Raw genomic sequence first — 15,939 nt, forward strand, 5'->3', positions numbered from 1 at the left:
AGATAACGAGCGTGCAATTCACGTTGCATGAGAACGCAGAACTGCCTTCCTACTTTATGGAGGAGGCCTGATCCGTATGGCAACGGTCATTGGTTTTTGTTTTGGGGACGAACCACATTGATACGTCATATGAAACACGTGGAGGAGATGTCAGTTGGAACAAGACGTTACTGTATAAGTAGTTGTCACGATAGCAACTTCGTTGAGCGCACACCCAACGGAATCGGGTCACTTCCCAGTACGCCTCGATAGCTACATCATCAAGTTTGCCTACTCCATATCCATTCCAATGGATGCGCTTGAGAAGCATCTCGAAAATGCAACAGCCAAAGGCGCCAGCCAATATCGTGCCCGGGGCGGTATTGGCTGTTGTCGATAGAGGCCATACTTTGCTCTTGCAACCACAAGACGACTTCCTCCCAAGCGCGTTATAAGAGATCTCTGACGTCTAAAGCGCCAAGATTCCTCTTTTTGTTGAGTTCCAAGATTGGAGGTGAAGGTGAAAGTGACTGATTTCTCGGCAAAGCTAGTTTTCGCCCGCACACTGACTCTCTCCGCGAGTCAACACTAAGTTATAGCAGAAGCCTCAAAATGGCGCAAACCACGGATGTCGTGATAGACACCAATGCGGTGGACATGCCGCCGATAGAGGTGGATTGCCAAGACGATCTCGCAAGTCCAGGTACAGACACAGATCCGGGTTCACTCGGTCACCAAGAAACCACCAGCATGGTACATCTCGCACATTCTTAACCCGATCTCACTATGCTCACTATAACTAGGCTAGCGAAAAATGCGGAGATGCGCAAGACGGTACTTCTACAAACCAAGCGAAATACCCAGGAGCCAACTGTGAACCCTCGCCCAATCGATAAGAATGACGACAAGGCAAGGGTTAAACGCTGCGAATACAGGGAACCGGCCACTACAAGCACCAGCTGTAGCACCTTTCCGTTCATGCGCTTGCCTGTCGATCTACGTCTTTGCATCTATGACCAGTTGGCAGCCATGCCGGTATATCGATCATTCTCTGGGCCAGGTGCCAAGTGGATTTACTATAATGCGCCTTCAGTGGGCATACTGCGGGTCAACAAGTTGATTCGTCAGGAAGCCCACTCTATCACAGAGCGTGGCCACATGCAAATGTGCCCATCGATCACCTTCAAGCTCCCCGATCTCACCGGTGAATGGTACAACTTTATGATCAGGATTCATGAGATGATCAAGGGACTCAAGTGCTACACAGAGTACATTGGGGAGCAATACGTGGCACGCTGTGGCCTTCCACGCGATCTTCATCCACCCACCCTTGTCGAGATGAGCAGTGAACTCAGACGGCATTTACTGGATGGCTGTTATCGCTGGCACAGATCTGGTCTGTGGTTTCACGATGAGGGCTCCTTCACCGAGTTTGTTATGCGGAAAAGCTTAGCATTGCATCGAGGTAGCAAGCTAGCCATCCGCGTGATCATGGATGATAACTCCCCTCGCGAGGGCTACGAATTTTTTGTTCGCCAATTTATTGGACTTCAACTCGCATGCCCCATCAGTAGTAGCATTACGTTCCAACTTTCGGTGCCTGGCGACCGTGTTGCACGTGCTCGGGAGGCCTTCGGTAAGCCGGACTACGCGGGTAGATACCTATCACGTGGAACCTGGAGAGTGGACGTGCTGGAAGGTGACGCTGTTCCTTTGCAGTAGGCGTGAACGTCAGAGGGGTATTTGCACTGCGAGATCGATGTTCAGACGCTCGCATATGCTAGTCACCTCTGCTATTTAGCCTCACCGTACAATGAGATTGCGTGGTGGCCTAGGAAAAGAACGTCCTTGGTCGGATCATCTGACTCCAACGCACTGAACGAAGTGACAATCACCACAAGATGGAACCGAAATGGACCGTTACCGAATAGAAGGGGATTCTTTCTGGATTGCTTCCTTTGGCCACAATATTTCATAGTGGTTAGTAGCACAATACACTCCACAGCACTATCCTAAACCTGCGGAAGAACCTTCTTCAATACCTCGACCAATCCCTTGATCTCGTCTTCAGTGTTGTAGTGTACCATGCTGACCCTTGTCACACCTTCCGGCTCTAGCTTCAAAAGCTCATCGCAGAGTCTCTTTGAATAGAAATGTCCCCACCTGAACCCGTAATTACTGATCTTCTCCGCCTCAGCCACGATCGCCTTGCTGCTCATGCCTTTGACTGTAAATGAGACTGTAGGCACCCTTTCTTTGTTATCGCTCGACGTAGACCCAAGGATCGTGACATCTGGGCGTGAGTTCAGGTAGTCGAGCAGGATGCTTTGTAGTTTTCCTTCATGTTCGGTGATGGTGGGGAAAGCGTCGGTCAGGTATGCGGTGATGGTAGGGATTGACTGAACACATTCGTAGTTTGATCCTGCGAAGCCGATCTTGTCTTCTAAGGTTTTTGTGGGGTTGAAGTAATGGCTCATGGACTTCATGTGTTGTTGGGCCGAGTTGCTGGCGTAGAGCGCGGCGATGTGAGGGCCGTAAACCTATGTCATCTCGTCAATATTGTAATGCAACAAGAGGAAAGAACTTCCAAGACAGACCTTGTACCAGCTGAACGCGTAAAAGTCAACTCCAAAATCCTTCACGTCAACTGCACGATGCGGTGCGTAGCTCACGCCGTCAACGCAGAACAGTGCACCGACCTCGTGCACTGCTTTTGCAATAGACTTCACATCATGGATCGTTCCCAGAATGTTGCTGACATGTGTACATGCTACAAACTTCACTTTATCGCTCAACAATGGCTTGAGGTTCTCTGCTGTGAGCTTGAGTCCATCCTCTTTGGGCGATGCCCACCACTTCACAGTCAAACCGAGGCGCTCAGCCATGAAGAGCCAGGGCTTGACATTAGTCTCATGCTCCATCTTTGTGAGAATGATCTCAGAGCCAGAGGGAAATTGTAGCGAGGAGCCGAGGTTCATGAAAAGCTGGGTTGTTGAAGCACCGAGAACTGGTTGTTATCAGTAAGAGAATGTTGCTGATATTAAGATTTCTGTTACCGATCTCATCACGACCAGCATTCATGTACTTGGCAGCCGCTTGGTAGCCCTGTTCGTACTTCGTGTTCGATTGAGAGCCAGTGTGGTAAGAAGCGCCAAGCTGAACATTGGTCTTGGAGAGGTATTGAGTGATGCTGGACGTCTATCAGTTCAGTTTCACTTGCGCATTCCGCATCTGACTAACGAGTCGATCACGTCGCCCAATGCTTGACTACCTCCAGCATTATCGAGAAACACCTGATCTTGTTGAAGTGCGGGGAAGCGCGCCCGGGATTTGGAGATATCGAAAGTCATTGTGCTAATGTCTAGAGTTTCGGCGAGACGATAGGAGTCAAGAATACAGTATTGGAGTTTTTACGCTGTTTGCTACGATGTTGTATACCTATGATAGCCGCCCGCACGCCCTATGAGATAGTGCGGGGCTTTGCTCAATACAGCAGGTGCTAAATTGAACCTGTGACGGCATTGCCCCACGTAACGTTTACTTCCACGACGCGCATCCTCAAACACCGAGATCATGCCGTGTAACATTTAAAACGCAACGAGAAAGACGAAGACTATGTGGTGTCAACGTGCCCCATCCCGTAGTGCCTAGATTGCTGCGGTACATTTCTCCTCACCAACACCAAAACGACTATCCTTCGCCGCGACAATCGCCTCTGCATTCAAGCTCAAATGAGCGAAGATTTGAATTATGCAGGATTCTGCTCACTTGGACCTTGCGTCGTCCTCGTGAGTCTCGCGATGCTGCTCGCTCTGAAGTTGAAAGTACCTCGGAAGATAACACAAGTCGTCGTTGTCTAAATCGAAAGGCTTTCCGCAGTCTAAGACGCCGTCCATCTCTATCTCATCACATTTCCACCCATGCGCGAAAAATGTTCCACGGAAGTAATGACACCTCTGGGCCAATCCACTTCGTACTAGATAGAGTGATGGGCGTGTCGCTGATCAAGTAGGCATCTAGGTAGTAGATACCCAGTCTGTGACTGTCCGGCTGCTTGAGCTGCCAGTCTCCTACGTTGAGGAAGCGCTCTCATTGCTCGAGAGATACCGAGACAGGTAAAGAAGAATGTCGCCACGAGCTTTTACAGCCCATTTCCCTCACATAGTTGGATGCGCCGCCTACCTTGCCAAATATAATACTTGACGTGTTTATTTTAAATCGCCAATCTAGTGGCACTATCTCGAAGCTTAAAGGTTATCAGGCACCAGTTTTAGATATCCAGTTGCCCCTCCGTAATTACAGTACCCTTGCCCTCTTCCAAGAACCTTTTCGTCACTTCCACAGCGACATTTAACAACTCCTCCGACGACACACCCTTCGTCTCAATATCCTTTCTACCCGCTGCTGTAGAGAACACGAAGCCAACAACAAACGGTAATTTGCTCTTCTGTGCCTCCCACTACTTCCCTGATCGTTCAGCAATGATAGGTCTGAACTGTTCTTTCATCCTTTCCATCAACTCTCAGCAAAGGTCGTGCATAGTGAAGTAATCGAAGGTAATCTCTGGAGCCTCGGCCTGAAGAGCAGTTGCTAGCTTCTGGATTACGTGGGTTTGCCTCCGGATAGTAGGTGCAACAGAGGCGAGTGAAGAGTGATGACGTTCGCCTTCTTCGATCGCATTCTCGATAGTCTCGGCCGTCATAGCTCGTTGGTCGCCCTCTGTTGCGATGCGCGAAGCCATCCAGCTCGATACTGGACCCTTGAACTTCATTTGACGCACGTTTGCTTTTGTCTCTTTGATCTTGGTGTTTCTCTTCCCACTTGCCCAATTTGTTGCTGACGCACCTATAGACAAGAGGTAGTTCTTCCAATGCCCCTCGAAGTCCTTTGGAGGCTCGCCGATAAATTAGGTCGAGTTTCCTTGCATGTCCCATAGCGTCTGGAGATCCTTCCATTCTTCAGAAAGGAGCTGCGATTCACGCAAGGCATGGTAAAGCTGTGTTGCGCACATTACCGCACCAGGTGTTGCGGCGTACTTCGCGCCCTCCCTATGAAAGATGGTACGCGCGTGGTGGATCCATAAGCCGCAATGTGTAGGGTTGCGACGCCAAACGGTATATTCTCTGTAGGGTCGATCAAGCGCTTGCCTCAAGAGTGCAATAGGATCAGCCTCCATGATCTTACCAACAGATCTCACTAGTTTCTTCATGTCAGAAGAAGCATTGGGATAACTATCGACATATCTCTGGAGCGTGTTGCCCTCGTTGCACATCTGCGTCCATCCAACGCCCACCTCAGTAGAGTATAGAATGTCGAGATAAATCTGAAAAGCGAAGCTAGTCTAGATTGGCGGTTGCTGGTTCGAGTTCGCTTTGTTGTAGGATGTCCGAGCGGCAGCGAAAGCGTGGACGAACTGATCCTCAATAACTCCCGGACGATTAAAGAGTAGAGGAAGATCCTGGAGCACTTCTTGCAAAGTTGACTTGTCGCGGGCATATTTCTCTCTATTCGTCTGAGGTGGCTGGCGCGCATTCTTGTCGAATGGACCCCATTTACCATTGTAACTCATGATTGGCGGCTGGAAGTTGGCGAGAAAGACCAAAAGGGCATTACGGGAATTGATGAAAAGCGCATCTGCGATGTCGTAAACTTGAAAGTTATAATCATCTGCGTGGGGCGGCGATTGTGGCGTGAGCGCATCAAGACCAGCTTGTTTGCAAATACCGGTCCAGTACAGCTCGTGGAAAGGTACAGTTTCGACCAAGAACTTCATCAATGGATAGACTTCATCTTCCATGCTGTGCGCAAGCTCAATCGCTGCGTTCGTCGCTACCGAAACAGTTGGCAGATCGAGTTCTCCGGTGTTATGCCGAGCCCAAAGGTCAGCTATCTCAGCACGCAGGCGGGAGAGGTCGTTCACCAACATGGTCATGGCCATGAAGGCCTCAATGATTGAGTCGGTCGGCTCCTCAACAGTATATTCCAGTTCCACAGGTGAAGGTGAAGGCACCACGTCTGGTGCAGCCAGGAACTCCGCAGAGGGTTCGTATACATCCAAGACTTCGAATAGATTTCGAAGTTCACTCTGCCTAGCTCGGTCTCCGCCGGCCCTTGGTGTAGCATTCTTGATGCTGCTAAGATCCAGGGCGTTGGACTTCGTCAAGGGTTTCAGCGATTCGCGAACCTTCTCTAGCACAGTCACAAAAAATTGTGACGAGAATCTGATGCCTGGTTGACGGCTTCGCCGGCTGTCTCCAACTTTGTCGAGAACGAACTCCGAACCGAGATTACTCGGTTGAGTGCGACGTTAAAGTACTCGGGGATTTCGACAGTCTTGTCTGTAACGCCAGCGATGTGCTCAGATAGAGATATGAAGTCTTTGACAGCAAGGGTGTATTTGGGCTTCGAAGTCTGTTTGTCTGACCCATTTTGCGGAGCTGTCACTTGCTTGGCAGTTTTCCTAGCCTTGCCTTTCAGTCTTTGGGACTTCTGTTCCGTAGGAGGAGGTGGCCCGAGGGTTGCGCTGTAGCCAAATGACTTCGCTGTGGATGCGACTGCACAAGTGCGAGATTAGTGTAGGCCTCGGTGGTAGTTGAAAGACAACTTACGCCATGATGCCACAACATCAGTATCGTGCTTGTATTGCTGATAGATGCTTCATAGTGAATTGGCCATCATTATAATTTACACATACGTGCTTCAGGCGACAAGCGAGTTTATAACCCCATCTGCCCCGCGACGCGTTGCGATCGCGATAAATCGCTTCCTGAGAAATGGGCCGAGCAAAAGCACCGGCACCCCACAGTTCGTATGCCAGAAGCCTGCCAGAGCACCCAGATAGCATGCATCTTCCATTGAGGTCTTCTCGATGTCTATTCCGATTGGTGAAATGCCGTTGCAGTGGCCGGGTGGATGTAGGTGGCTGGACCTCGGGAGCTTGGACTGCAGCACGCGTTCCTCAACTCGGACTAGCTTTCACATCATTCGAGGGTGCCGCGACACGGTAGGCATCACCCTCAGCCATCGGATATACCACGTCGAATCAACATATGGATACAGCAACGTCAAACAATGGAACAACCACCACCACAGCAGGCCTCTAGGGGTGAGTTAGGCAAAGCTCCGCGTCACACATGTCATGATCTAATATGTCAAGGTGACCTCATCAACTCTCTATCTACCTTGCCAAACGAGATACTGCTTCAAGTCTTCTCGTATGTCGATGTGCATCGCTCCGCACGTGTCCTAGGTTACATCCCAGATGATCCTCCTCCAAGTCCCCCAGATGAGTACCTCGTCTCCGATTTTCGCGCTAGTTGTCGCTCGCTGCTCGGCGTTGCGTTAACGTGCAGGAGATTCGCTGTGCTGATCCCAGAAGTGCTATTCTCTACACTTGTACTTGAGCTTAGCATTCCTGAAACCTGGAATGATCTCCCAGGATCTGATATCTTCGGCTTGATTCCAATATTCCATGCACGACCTGAATGGAAACGACATGTGAAACAGCTGAGACTGTGTATACCCAAAAGCGAGCACGGTTTTTCGATCATCCGCGATCTCGTTCACGAGAAGGCACTTGATTTTATCAACTCACTCGATTTTCCTGTTGAGTTCAAAGAAGGGTGGTCTCAACAACTGGAAATTTCACTCGCGTGGACTTTTGCGTTTGTGCTTCTAGCATTGTTACCAAACGTCGTAACGCTATGCATATCGGATCGCAAATCAAGACTGGCATTTGGCGAAGCGAATACTGACCAGCCCGAGAAGGCCATGGGTCTAATAAGGCAAAGACTACCAGTCTCACATATGCTATCCTATGTCAAGTTCGAAAGCCCTTTGCCTCCAGTTCTGAGAGGATTGGACAACGTCCCAAACTTACATACCCTTGACTTGAGCATAAAGCTTCAAGGTCAGCTACTTTCATCAGTCCGCTATTACTCCGAATTTTACCTCGACGGCTCATGCGAACAGCCGAGCATTCAGCGCCTGCGTCTAGATTTCGAAGTCAAGTCGGTCGGTGTATGGAGTGTACCCTCCCGCAGGTGCATGACCAACATCATTCGCGGCTTTCCAAATCTACGAACGCTAGAATACTATGCGGAGTCTTCAGATTGCAAGAATCCATACAGAAGCGTTCGCGCCTTTCCCGCATACCAGTCAAACATCCAGAAATATCCAGACGCATCTTCTGCCTTTGCGGATGATGTATACATTGATGAACAACACTGGGACCGAGCGATATATGATGCGAGGACCGAAGTGACCGATTATCAAAACCTGGTCGACGGTATGGTACATCTGCGACCAAACCTCGAGACCTTACAGTTGCCGGGCGGGTTCTGGACCCTGCCAGGCGCGGTGCGCAAGCCGCTTCCACGGTTCGACCAGTTTGTGCAACTCAAGAAACTGGTTGTCCCTCAAGCAGCGATCATATCAATCAAGCTCGACAACATGCGCTTTGATGCCATCTTCGAAGGCGATTTCGAACTTTCGCCAATGCAAGCTCTTCCGACTTGTTTGCAACATCTCAAGATCTTCGATGTTGATTTGGCGTTCTTGGAAAGCAAGTGGCTGCAAGACCTCTTCGACGAGCAAAAGACGAAAAACCAATGGCCAGTGTTAAAATGCGTTGAGATTTTGATGGGCCCTACGATCTCGGAAAGCAGTTTGAGACATCTCCAAGCTAGAGAAAGTGGAGATGAGTTTTGGAAGTTGGCGGGAAATGCGAACTTCGAGGTGGTCATGGGGCGGGATGAGGAAGGACCTGATGTATAAATCAACGTACAAACGTAACGCTAGTAGGGTTCGGAGCTTTGCGTGTACATCTTTGCTAGTCGTTGATCAAGACACTAATACCATGTATACGTCACGGATACTTCATGACTTCCGTTTTCACAGTTTCAACTTTCGCTGTAGTGAGCTGAATCAGTCTTACTGATGAACGAATCATACAGATATTTGTTGAATGTAGTTAGTTAAGTTGGAGTTGTTATGCACTAACTAGGTAGGATGCATTACTTATGATCTTCCTGCCTCCCGTTCTTGGGAGGCTCGATAGTATAACTGCTTGTCACAACCAACAATACTGCTGGTAGAGAAAGCTCAAGACGTGACAATGTAGCTGAAGATTGATAAGGTCAAGTGATTCATATAAACATATGTACAGTCTATGTGCACTCAAAGGTCGTGGTATATACAAAACTCCACCCGACCAAGTAGAGTCGAACCATCCCATCACAAACGCCGCGCTACCGTCATTCAATCCTCATAGGTATCATCTAATCCAAAGTAATCCCACCAAACACCAGATAGTATCATTGCTTGGACGCTTAGACCTTGGTCTCGAACATGCGCGCCTCAACATCCTTGTCGGCAAGGACAGAGTCGTTGTCAATAGCACCCTCGGTGGTACCGACATGGCTCTCACTGTAAGCATCGAGCTCACGGCCCTTGACCAAGTTAAGGTAGATGGGGTAAGACCAGGCGATCGCGAAGAAGATGAGCGGGATGCACATAGCCTTCCGGGTACCGATGTGATCAGCAACGTTGCCAAGAATGACAGGACCGACAGCACCACCGCAAACGGAGGAGACGAGGAAAGAAGCACCACGCTTGGTGTGGCGACCGAGACCACGGAGAGTAAGGGCGAAGATGATGGGGAAGATGCAAGACTCGAAGAAGAGTACAATCATCAACATGCTAAGACCTCCCCAGTTGGGACGAGTGGCGCTTCCAGTGTCGGTTCCTAAGAAAAGTCAGTATATGTCTCATATGGAGTTTGTGGTACTATGGTATCAAGCATAAGTTTTGTATGTGGAATGCTAGTCCGGGGGTGCCTCGGGTAGATCCCCGCCAATCAGAGCTGCTTATCTAAGCAGATCCGCTAGCGTGCACGTGATCTACACCCAACTCAAAGCACCCCCCTAGTAGCCCACACACAAAACTGATACCTGATACCATAATTGTACAGGGAATTCAACGAACCTATGGCTGCCGAGATGAATATCATAATAAGTGTTTGGAAAGCGAGAAGGACGTAACGGGGCTTGCCGCCATAGTACATGAGTCCAGCTGCGGCGAAACGTCCGACGGCGAAAAGAGCTTGGGCGATGGCGTAGAAGTTGGCTCCCTCGTGGTGACCCTCAGTGACCGAAAGATCGGGGCGTGCCTCCGCAAAGTAGTTGATGAAGTACGCAGCGACACCAACTTGACCAGCGACGTAGGAGAACTGAGCAGCGGTACCCCAGAAGAGAGTGTACTGCTTGCGGAGGGGCTTGTCAACGTAACCGGTAGCAGAGGTAGTCATCTCAGCTTGGTCGGCCATGTCGGAGTCGGTAATCTCAGGGATAGGAGCCTAGAGAAGTCAGTAATGTATCACATGAAGTTTGTACAGGGACATTCTTACGAAGTAGAAGATGACAGCCAGGATACCGACGAAGGCAGCAATACCAAGGTAAACCCATTGGACGGCCTCAAGAGACTTTCCATCAGTACCAACGTTCTTGAAGATGACCTGGGCAGCGAGGACAGGAGCAACGACGGAGCCGACAGCCTGAACGGACTGGGACAGCTCAAGACGGAACTCGGAGTACTTGGGAGGACCGCAGACGGCGATGTATGGGTTGGCAGATGTCTCGAGGGTAGACAGACCAGAGCCAGCAAGGAACATGGCACCGCAGAAGCCACCGAAGCTTCGCTTGACAGCCGCAGGCCAGAACATAAGAGCACCGACACAGTAGATGGAGAGACCGAGAATGAAGGTGTATCGGTAACCGAAGCGGCGGAGGAACCATCCAGAGTAGGTCAAGGGACCGATGAAGTAGGCACCGAAGTAGGCAGCTTGGAGACCAGACGACTCTCCACGAGTGATGTCAAGAGCGACTTGGAAGCGAGAGTTGAGGACATCGAGAAGACCGTAGGCAAATCCCCACATGAAGAAGAGGATAGTGACCAAGGTGACGGGAACGATGGACTGGCGCACGGTAAGAGCCGAAGCTCCGGTAACGACGCGGTTGTCGACAGACTTGCGGCGAACCTGCTCATCAACAACTTCAGCGACTGAAGGGCGACGAGCCTGTTGCTCGTGGACTTGGTCCAAGGTGGGCTCTTGCGAGCCGTTGTTTCCAAAGAAACCCATGATGAGGCGGATAGGTAAAGATTGGATTGAAGTAGATAGCCTAAGGATCAACAGATGATGTGTCTGTAGAGGCAAATCCTAGTGAGTGATGCAGGCGAAGAGCGAGAGGCTGATGCTGTTTCAATGGAGGGACACAGGGCACAATATATATCGGTCCTCCACGTCTCCCAGATACCATCCTCATGGTAAAGGTCGCGACATGGGCTGGTTCCATCCAGACTCGACAGTAGTTGGTAGCTCATCGGTAGTCCCATGCTGGCGTTGGTTGAGCGGCGTATAAGCCGGGGTGTTGGGGTAGAATGGCCTGCTAACGCATCGCCCCGTACGCTACACCCCAGTATCCGCAAATTTTCAACAGACAGTGATTCTGAATGGCTGGCTGTTCTTCGGCGCTTCAGTAGCCTGCGCTATCTCACCGAAAGTGCTGCCGGCAAACATCGGACGGGGAGCCGTTTCGACCAATCGCCGCTGGTAACAGCCAGCACTAAAGCACAGAATGGACGTGCTCCTCCGAGCGGTCCCACTTAGTTGTTGAGCCTCATGAGACAAATCCCTCGCAGATGGGGCTCAATAGCATCTCCGCGTTGCCAACCCCATGGAGAGACGTAGCGCTGAAAAAAACTGGAATGCGCTCTGTGGAGTACAATCCACACAGTGATTTAGCGATTCGCTCCAACGCTCTTAGAGGGCGCATCATCTGCACCCCGCTGTTGATCTTTCAGCGATCTGCCTGGTACGATGGCGTCAGGGTCCTTCTGCGCAGAACCTCTAGAAGGCGTTTACAAGCAATGGCAAGCGAGGCTTGTAGGGCCAGCAAGTGAACGACAAGCGATCCAGGAAGGGCTCTGGGCCGCCACCAAGCCTCCTTTGGGAACTCTACGATCCTGTCTAGCGTTGGTGCGCATCACCTCTTGGTCTTGCAGCCAGTAGCCTCTGGGCTCTACTTGGCACGGTTAGGCATAATGACATGAGGCCTTGTTGAGGCTCCTACCCGCTGGCCAGGGTGGTCTCGCATGGCCTGAAGTTTGAGGTCTGTGAGCTGTTTGGCGCGAAGCTGCATACTATACCCAAACTACAACCTATGGCTGCGCTGCGATATCGCGATATTCGACTGAAGCATTTTGGAAGCGCTCAACATGCGTGATCTTGGTTTAGATCGGCTGTACTATGCCAAATTCTTCGGCGCCTCTCCAGCTGGCAAGATCTTCATCGATGAGGCATCGACAGTGGCTTGCAAAACACTCAATCACTGGAAATGGAGGCGTCTCAGATCTCTTCGTCATAAGACGTTGATCTCGCACTTACAACTCGGATCCGCTGCATGCGACAGCCATTAACGTGCGTCATGCCTGCTCATCGTATCTTCCGCAATCGAGAGATCTCACGATAATCTTTTGTGCAACCACCACCCTCCACATCCCCATCTTCTGCTAGCAAGTCTGCCGGAATGCGAACCAGGTTCACTATCTTTCCCTCCGCGGGCACCGTCAGCTACAAGGGTGCTTGCATTACTGGGGTTGAAGCTGGGGTTGGCATCTCAACAGAGAGCTTCTAGCGTCCTTCTAGCGTGCTTCTCCGCATACTCTTCAGCAGCACGCGATACTATGGTCTAAACATGACGTGTCGTATACCGGCGCCACTCCGCATGTGTGCTCCAATTGGTCATGGGAGCGCTGGCGGGAGGTTTGTCGGAGGGAGTTGGGGCTAGGCATCGGAGGCTTCTCACGTGAACAGGTCTGGGCACCAAGCCTGGATCATGAAGGATGTCGGTTTTAGCCGTTCTGCTAACCATTAAAGGTCATAGCGACGGGAGTGATGCATTCAAACGTGCTGGTCGAGGAATATGTCGCCGCAGGTAACCGACTAGTCGGTGCCGCTTATTGCTCGTCTGGCAGATACCATGATATCGCCAATGCGTCTGGGGTGTTGATAGAGCATGGTTGGGGCACAGTCGATGCCGAATACATCGAGTCGTGCGCGCGAAGTGCCGGGCAGCCGCCTGTTGAAAGCGAAAGCGGAGCTGGACAAGGCCATTGTCTGTGTTTTGCCCCTCTCAAAACTAGTGGTGTGCTCAGACGAATGCCTTCACGCAAGGTTATGCATTGTGGGGTTATGAAGGGCGCGGAGGCGGAGTGTGTTTGGGGTATAGTCATCAAACACGCCAATTGTCCTGGGGCGCCCATTCCAATAAGTATCGACTCAACATATTGAAAGTGCGAAAAATTGCCGCAGTCTATCAACGCCTCTCAAACCTTGTGTTGTAACTGGAGTCGACAAGAGGACGGCGTTAGAAAAAAGGATCTGAGCAGAGCGAGCACCAGGAATCTTCTTGACCCTAGCATGATACACATCAGGGACTACGAGTATCATCAGGCCAAGAATGATCGATCATGAATGAACTCGATGTCAGAAAGAGGAGAAGGACGTCAAAACAGTGCAACAGTCTGAAGAAGAACTCACGATGCATACCTGAATGAGTAGATACCCAACCAGACTACCCACCTTTCACAACATACTCTTCACCTAACGTAAATCCGCCTAGTATATTCTTCAATCCCTCATCATAGTCTGGCTGCACATCCCTCCCCTCCTCATCCAGATTTCCCAGGTAATCCGTAATATCTCTCCCATCAAACTCTCTCACTTCAAATCCATTCCCCATGAAAGCCCACATATTCGCATTCCAATACTCAATTTCGAAATCCTCATACCTCGGACTTTCCATCATCTTCAAAAAGTGAAGTCGCGAGCCTGGCCAAATCGCTGCTTGTCCATCCGTCTTCCCTTGCTTGAACCACGACCGGCAGGGTGAAGTCCACGCTGTGCGTTGTAGGAAAAGATCAGCGTGTTGACGAAATTGGACTGAAGGTGCGAGTTTAGGTGTGAGGGACTTGATGTTCTCGACCTGAAATTTTGTAATGGCGGAGAAAATGTAGCGGGTCCATTGTTCGATCAACGGCATGAAGGAACCGTGACCTAGAGGGCCATATGGGCCGCAGAAAGAAAACGTGTTGGGAAATGTGGGAATCCCAACGCTCAGGTAAGATGTCACGCCTTTCTCGGGACTCCAGAGATCGCGGAGATCATGACCATTGGCTATGAAAGGAAAGCGCGGGAGCCAGGAGGTGTCGAAGCCGGTCGCGCAGATTATTACATCGACAGGGTGGTGGGTACCTTCGAGGTCCGTAAAGCCATTAGCTGTTATGGAGCCGATTGGATCGGTGAAGATGGTTGCATTGGGTGCAACGAGCGCTTCAAGATACCCTGGTGCTGGTGTGGGACGACGACACCCTGGATTGAAGTTCTTGGGTATCATTTTCTCGACGAGACGGGAGTCGTTGTTGAGTTTGTTGCGCATCTCCGTGTCTGCGTATTCGCGGGCTAGACGGGCTTCTTCGCTACCTTTGATGATGAATTTGAAGCGCTGATTGAGCTCGTTTTCAATCTGCTTGCGGTATTCGAGATATTTCTTGGGGTTCTCTTCGAGGTATTTGAGCTGTTCCCTGCTATCTGGGAGACATTAGTACTCTTCAATAACTGTTTGGATAGAAGGACACACATCGGAAATTTGCTCCGTTCTTTCCTGCCCAAGTTTGTGCGAAGCCTGCGGTAATCCATATCGGAGATCGTACCCAATGGTAAAGATGCTGAACCTTTTGCTGTATGGCCGCGACAATCTGCACGCCCGAGCTCCCAGCACCAATAACCGCTACTCGCTTGTTGGAGAGTTCGTATCCTTCTTCGTAATTGGCAGAGTGCATGAGCTTGCCTTTGAAGTCTTTCAAACCTGGTATCTCTGGCCACTTCCAGTTGTTCAGTACGCCTCCGGCGTTGATGAAGAACTCGGCACTGTCTTCAAACACGACGTCTTTTTCCAAATCACGAACTCGACACCGCCACAGACCAGCTGCACCATCCCACTCGACATGCTCTAAGCGGTGCCGCAGCTTAATATATTTGGCAATAAAGTCGTTTTCGCGCTCGATCGACTTCAGATATTCCCATATTTCAGGAGAATACGAATAATAATGCGACCAGAGCTTGATCTTCCATGAGAATTGGTAGTTGACGGATGGAATATCGCAAGCACATCCAGGATACCGGTTTTCGAGCCACGTACCACCAACGTCGCGGTTCTTCTCGTAGCACACCATTTCCAGGCCCTCCATCTCTTCCTCAGCCTTCTTGAAGAAGTTTAGGGACGATGCACCTGCGCCCATGAGGATGACTTTGACCTTCCTCTTCGTGCCCATGGGTTGCTCATTGATCCGGTAGCCATTTTGGTCCGTTTCTGGAGGGAGTTGGTCGCGGACTTTTATGTTCTCGTCAGCAGCATTGCCAGGGGCTGCGTACAGTGATTTTGGTGGATCTGACTGGATGCCCATGTCGAAATGTTGATGACTTGATGAATCGGAGAGAGTAAGCTTATCAGCCACCCGTGCAACAGTGTTTTGATTTTAACAGCAAGAGCGCCATATCATATAAAGGTGCTATTGTCAGACCTCGGAAATAGCAGCGTGGAGGCGGAGATGGTGACAGCATCGCCAGCAGCACTGCGGGGTAAGTGTTGAGTACGAAGTACCTGACACGAGCTTCGCATCGCACTCGATGCTCATGAACACTGTCTTGAGTGCACAAATTCATTTGCTGGCGCGTGACTTCTCGTAGTGCGGCGCATTCCTGTGACCAGTCCAGGCGGTTCATGAAAAATGATGCACCAGCCGCCTAGAGCAGAAAAGTGACAGCGCGTGCGCACATCGCAATGTCATCAGTTGCAAAGGATGAAGGATGCTTAGCAGAAGAGGGTCGCCAAAAGTGCGGAA

The 15,939-nt window shown here is 50.5% G+C and overlaps 6 protein-coding genes across 6 annotated transcripts; 2 read left to right on the forward strand and 4 right to left on the reverse strand.

The window, feature by feature from the left end:
• Positions 1-765: 765 nt before the first annotated feature.
• Positions 766-1,701, forward strand: J4E82_006001 (uncharacterized protein; the record flags this gene model as incomplete). The annotated part of the gene is made up of 1 exon (XM_051732261.1): positions 766-1,701. One exon carries the CDS (start codon positions 766-768, stop codon positions 1,699-1,701), a length of 936 nt encoding a protein of 311 aa, XP_051588052.1.
• A 290-nt stretch (positions 1,702-1,991) lies between these two features.
• Positions 1,992-3,329, reverse strand: J4E82_006002 (uncharacterized protein; the record flags this gene model as incomplete). The annotated part of the gene is made up of 4 exons (XM_051732262.1): positions 1,992-2,519; positions 2,577-2,986; positions 3,036-3,169; positions 3,220-3,329. The coding sequence occupies 4 exons, from the start codon at positions 3,327-3,329 to the stop codon at positions 1,992-1,994; spliced, it is 1,182 nt and encodes a 393-aa protein (XP_051588053.1).
• Positions 3,330-5,320: 1,991 nt separating this feature from the next.
• J4E82_006003 (uncharacterized protein) lies at positions 5,321-6,605 on the reverse strand (the record flags this gene model as incomplete). Its single annotated transcript, XM_051732263.1, has 3 exons — positions 5,321-6,207; positions 6,255-6,516; positions 6,588-6,605. 3 exons carry the CDS (start codon positions 6,603-6,605, stop codon positions 5,321-5,323), a joined length of 1,167 nt encoding a protein of 388 aa, XP_051588054.1.
• A 445-nt stretch (positions 6,606-7,050) lies between these two features.
• J4E82_006004 (uncharacterized protein) lies at positions 7,051-8,754 on the forward strand (the record flags this gene model as incomplete). The annotated part of the gene is made up of 2 exons (XM_051732264.1): positions 7,051-7,084; positions 7,136-8,754. The coding sequence occupies 2 exons, from the start codon at positions 7,051-7,053 to the stop codon at positions 8,752-8,754; spliced, it is 1,653 nt and encodes a 550-aa protein (XP_051588055.1).
• Positions 8,755-9,308: 554 nt separating this feature from the next.
• J4E82_006005 (uncharacterized protein) lies at positions 9,309-11,116 on the reverse strand (the record flags this gene model as incomplete). The annotated part of the gene is made up of 3 exons (XM_051732265.1): positions 9,309-9,724; positions 9,964-10,333; positions 10,385-11,116. 3 exons carry the CDS (start codon positions 11,114-11,116, stop codon positions 9,309-9,311), a joined length of 1,518 nt encoding a protein of 505 aa, XP_051588056.1.
• Positions 11,117-13,610: 2,494 nt separating this feature from the next.
• J4E82_006006 (uncharacterized protein) lies at positions 13,611-15,501 on the reverse strand (the record flags this gene model as incomplete). The annotated part of the gene is made up of 2 exons (XM_051732266.1): positions 13,611-14,626; positions 14,676-15,501. 2 exons carry the CDS (start codon positions 15,499-15,501, stop codon positions 13,611-13,613), a joined length of 1,842 nt encoding a protein of 613 aa, XP_051588057.1.
• Between the last annotated feature and the right edge of the window lie 438 nt (positions 15,502-15,939).

This window comes from Alternaria postmessia (assembly GCF_024291825.1).
Source record: "Alternaria postmessia strain BMP 2775 chromosome Unknown scaffold_33, whole genome shotgun sequence".
In the NCBI taxonomy this organism is placed as follows: Eukaryota; Fungi; Ascomycota; class Dothideomycetes; order Pleosporales; family Pleosporaceae; genus Alternaria; species Alternaria postmessia.